This window comes from Ichthyophthirius multifiliis (genome assembly GCF_000220395.1).
Source record: "Ichthyophthirius multifiliis unplaced genomic scaffold scaff_1120509250348, whole genome shotgun sequence".
Taxonomy (NCBI): domain Eukaryota; phylum Ciliophora; class Oligohymenophorea; order Hymenostomatida; genus Ichthyophthirius; species Ichthyophthirius multifiliis.
The window spans coordinates 1-4130 of NW_004086831.1; the positions used below are offsets into that span (position 1 = coordinate 1).

General features: G+C 18.5%; 1 protein-coding gene across 1 annotated transcript, besides 7 other annotated features; it reads left to right on the top strand. All coding sequences in view use genetic code 6, as the record gives it.

The window, feature by feature from the left end:
- Positions 1-81: 81 nt before the first annotated feature.
- Positions 82-142: a microsatellite.
- Positions 143-162: 20 nt separating this feature from the next.
- Positions 163-194: a microsatellite.
- Positions 195-287: 93 nt separating this feature from the next.
- Positions 288-333: a microsatellite.
- A 75-nt stretch (positions 334-408) lies between these two features.
- Positions 409-508: a microsatellite.
- Positions 509-1132: 624 nt separating this feature from the next.
- Positions 1133-1179: a microsatellite.
- Positions 1136-1179: a microsatellite.
- Positions 1141-1179: a microsatellite.
- Positions 1180-2275: 1096 nt separating this feature from the next.
- IMG5_067270 (leishmanolysin family protein, putative) lies at positions 2276-2635 on the top strand (the record flags this gene model as incomplete). Its single annotated transcript, XM_004036840.1, has 1 exon — positions 2276-2635. A coding segment is annotated over one exon (359 nt), but the record flags the coding sequence as incomplete, so codon positions are not given.
- Positions 2636-4130: the final 1495 nt, after the last annotated feature.

The following is a 4130-nucleotide window of genomic DNA, read 5'->3' on the forward strand; positions in this document are numbered from 1 at the left end:
TATATTTTATAATATATATAAAATTTAATTATAAATAAATTTAAATTTATATTTAAAAATAATAGAATTAGTGAAACAAAAATATATATATATATATATATATATAAAATATATATATATATATATATATATATATATATATTTTTAATAATATAATTATATAAAATATTTAAAAATTATTTAAAAAATTATTTTAAGAAATTTATGTACTATAATAAATATAAATTATTTTCTTTTAATTCGTTTTAAATCACATTAATAACAAAATAATAATACATTTTATTGAAAAAATTAATAAAAAAAACTTAAATATATAAAAAATAAAATAATATAGATATTTTTTTTAATAAATTATATTTAAATTTTATAATTGTATATATATATATATATATTTGATTATCTTTTTTAATATTATAATAAAAAAAATAAACAAAAATTATATTAAAATAAAAAAAAAAGAATAAAATTTTCTATTAAAATTATATAAAAAAAAATATAAATATATTAATTTTTTAAAACTTTATATTTTAAAGATATATAATTTATATCGAAATAGATTAAAATTATTTTATTTTATATAAGTATAAAATTAACGAAAAATTAATTTTATACGTATTTTTTTTTTAAATATATAATTTGTTACAAAAATAATTTTATAAATGTTTATATTTATATTTATTTTATAATTATTCGAATATATAATTTTATAAATGATTATTTTCATTTTTTGAAATTTAAATATTCAATTATAAATGATTAATATATTATTATGATTATTTTTCTGATTTAATATATTTTTGATTTTGATATATAATCATGTTTTTTTAAAAAAAATAAGATAAATATTTTTTCCTCTATTATAATATTTCTAATTTGATATTTTTTAAATTAATTTTATTTTAACTTAAAAAATATAAATATTTAAATTTATATATATATCTTTTTTTTTATGACATAATTTAATGTTAAAATATTTTAAACAAAAAAAACTGAATAATTATAAATGAAAATATGAATAAAAATATTTTTTTTATTAAATAAATAAATAAATTTTTAAAGATGTGTTTCTAAATACTTTTATAATTTATCTATTCCATATAATTAATTTTATTATATTTAGTTATTTTTTTATTATTAATTAAAAAAAATATAATTAATAAAAAAATATATATTAAAAAATATCTTTTTTATTTTAAAGTGTAAACATAAAATTATCAATAAATTAATTTTTTTTTTGTAATAAATTTTTTAATAAAATTAACAAAAATAAAATTGTATTATTTTAAATAAATATATATAAAAAAATTATTCTGATAATTTACAAGTAAAAAATTAAATATTATGATTTAAAAAATTAGTTTTTTCATATTTTATTACAAGATATCTATTTAACATTTATTTTATAATAATTATATACTTGATTAAATTCTAATAATTTTTTATTTTAGTTTTTGTGATAAATGTATTTACATATAAAAAATCTTTATTATTTAGATATAAATAAATACTATTAATTATTCCTATATATCATTAAATATATCAAACAAAAAATATGAAAAATTAAAAAAGTTTATAAATTATAATTTTGTTAATAATATTTCTATCATAATTGGTATTAAGAGTGAATAATCATATATGTAATCATGATGCCGAATTTAATTTTTCATAATTAAATGACCAAATACAATAAACACGAAGAATCTTAAAAGAAGAAGATCTTAAAAAACCAGAAAAGAGAAATTTATAGAATAATAACACTTTGAATCCGAAACCTATAAGAATTACTTTTTATTATCCTAAAAATGAGCTAAATTAAATTTAAGTAGATTAATAGATATATTCTAAAGTAAAGATTGTAGTAATATAGTTGTTGATAAAAAATACAGAACTGATGGTGAAAATAATTCTGATATACATATTTGGGTTGCTTAAAGTTCAAAAATATAAGGTTTAGCTAATGCTATTTATTGCTAGTTAGATGATACTTGAAAAGAGTTAATTATGGCAGAATTAAGGTGAATATGAGTTTGCTAGATAAATAATAATCTAATTTTGGATTTAAATCAGATTTTAATAATATTTTGCATGAATGCTTTCATATTTTAGGATTTTCAAGTGGCTTATATTAATTTTGGATAAATCCTTAAACCGGAGATTACTATGATAATGAAATAGATAATTTATAAGAAAAGTATCTATAATTGGTAAAAATACTTTTATTATGTCTACACCTTGCGTATTTGATATGCTAAAAAATATTATGCATGTCCTATTTAGAAGGAATGTAATTAGAGAACAATGGAGATACTAAATTTATTGGTTCTCATTGGAAAGAATTAATCCTCTTTAATGAATTGATGGCTGCCGAGTCTTCTGGAAAAGACTCTCAATTGTCTGTTTTTACTATTGCTTTATTGAGAGATACTGGTTATTATGCCGAAGTAAATGAAAGTATGGCTGATGATTTTTAATCGGGAAGAAATAGAGGATGTGATTTTGTTCTTAAAGCTTGTTAATCTGATACTTAATATCCAGAATTTACTTAAAAGAAATATTCTCCAGATTAATGCACTTCGAAGAATAATGGTTATGGAAAAGTTAAATAAATTGATTTATATGATAATTGTAAAACAGTACAAAATACATTTTATTGTGAAGATTCAGATTTGAATAATTATGTCAATAATTTTTCTTTTTAATATTTTGGAGTTAATTCTAAATGCTTAAAATCTACTTCTATTTAAGGAAATAATAAATTTTAATATAGTAATGCTCGTTGCCATTTAGTCTAATGTTCTCCTGATTCAACTTAAATTACGATAACTTTTACTCAGTAAGCATTATAATTATTACTCTGTACAAAATAAGATTAAGGAAAAGAAATTTAAGTCGTGAAAGGATAACCAGAATTTGGTTACATTACTTGTCCTGATAATTATAGAGAATTTTGTAATTATACACCTGAATGTCCTAATTATTGTTCTCGAAAAGGTATTTGCATACTTGGATAATGTCGATGTTCATCAAGGTGGTCGGGAGCTGATTGTAATATTAGTTTAAAAAATTGCCCTTATTTTACTTTAGAGGAAGATCCCTAAAAATGTGTTTAATAATGTCCTTCAGATAAATTTCCAAATCCTGATAAAGTATGTAGAAGTAACTGTCCTAAAAGTTTTTACTTTAGTAATTATAGAAATGATTGTGTGGAATGTAATTATTAGTGTTTATCATGTTCTGGCCCTTCAAAAAATTAATGTCTAGAATGCGGTATTTCAAAATATTTAGAAGAAGGATAATGTGTAAATTAATGTAGCAGTAACTTTATATTAGTAAATTAAAGAAAATGTGTAAAATCAGTAGATTAAGGATGTGAATAAGAATGTGAGAGATGTGATTCTGAAAACAAAGTAATATGCACTAAATGTAAAGATTAGTACTTCCTTAACTTAAAGACTGGTAAATGTGTTGTTGCTAACAATTGTCCTTAAGAAACATTCGCTAATGAGGAAAATAACACATGTTAAATATGTGAACTTACAGGATGTATATAATGTATTTCTTAAACTGTATGTTAAGTGTGTGATGAATAATTAGGATTTTTTAAAAAAGGTGATTAATGCGCTAAATGTCCTTAAGGATGTTAAAAATGCTCAAGTGATCTATAGTCTTGTACTGTTTGTTATAGTGGATTATTTTTATAAGAAAGAAATTGTGATATTGATTGTCCTTCAAATAAATTTTAGGATTAAAAAAAAAGAGAGTGTATTCCAATTTCTATATGTAAGAGGTTATTTTTATTTATAAAATAAATGTATAAAACAATGTCCTAAATATACTTTTAATAAAACAGCAAATGCATACAATGTCCTTAAGGTTGTTTAATGTGTTGGACTAAATCTAAATGTATTTAATGTGATAGTTAACACGATTTGGTTCATATATATAATACAATTTTTAATTGTTAAGTAAACTCAAAATATATAAATTAATGCATCTCACCTTGTTTAACTTGTTTACCTAATAATAAATATTCATGCTTATCATGTTAACAGGGGCTTTTATTAGATAATTAATGTTATGGTGATTGTCCTGACACTTTTTATCCTGATTATGATAAATAAGCCTGTATT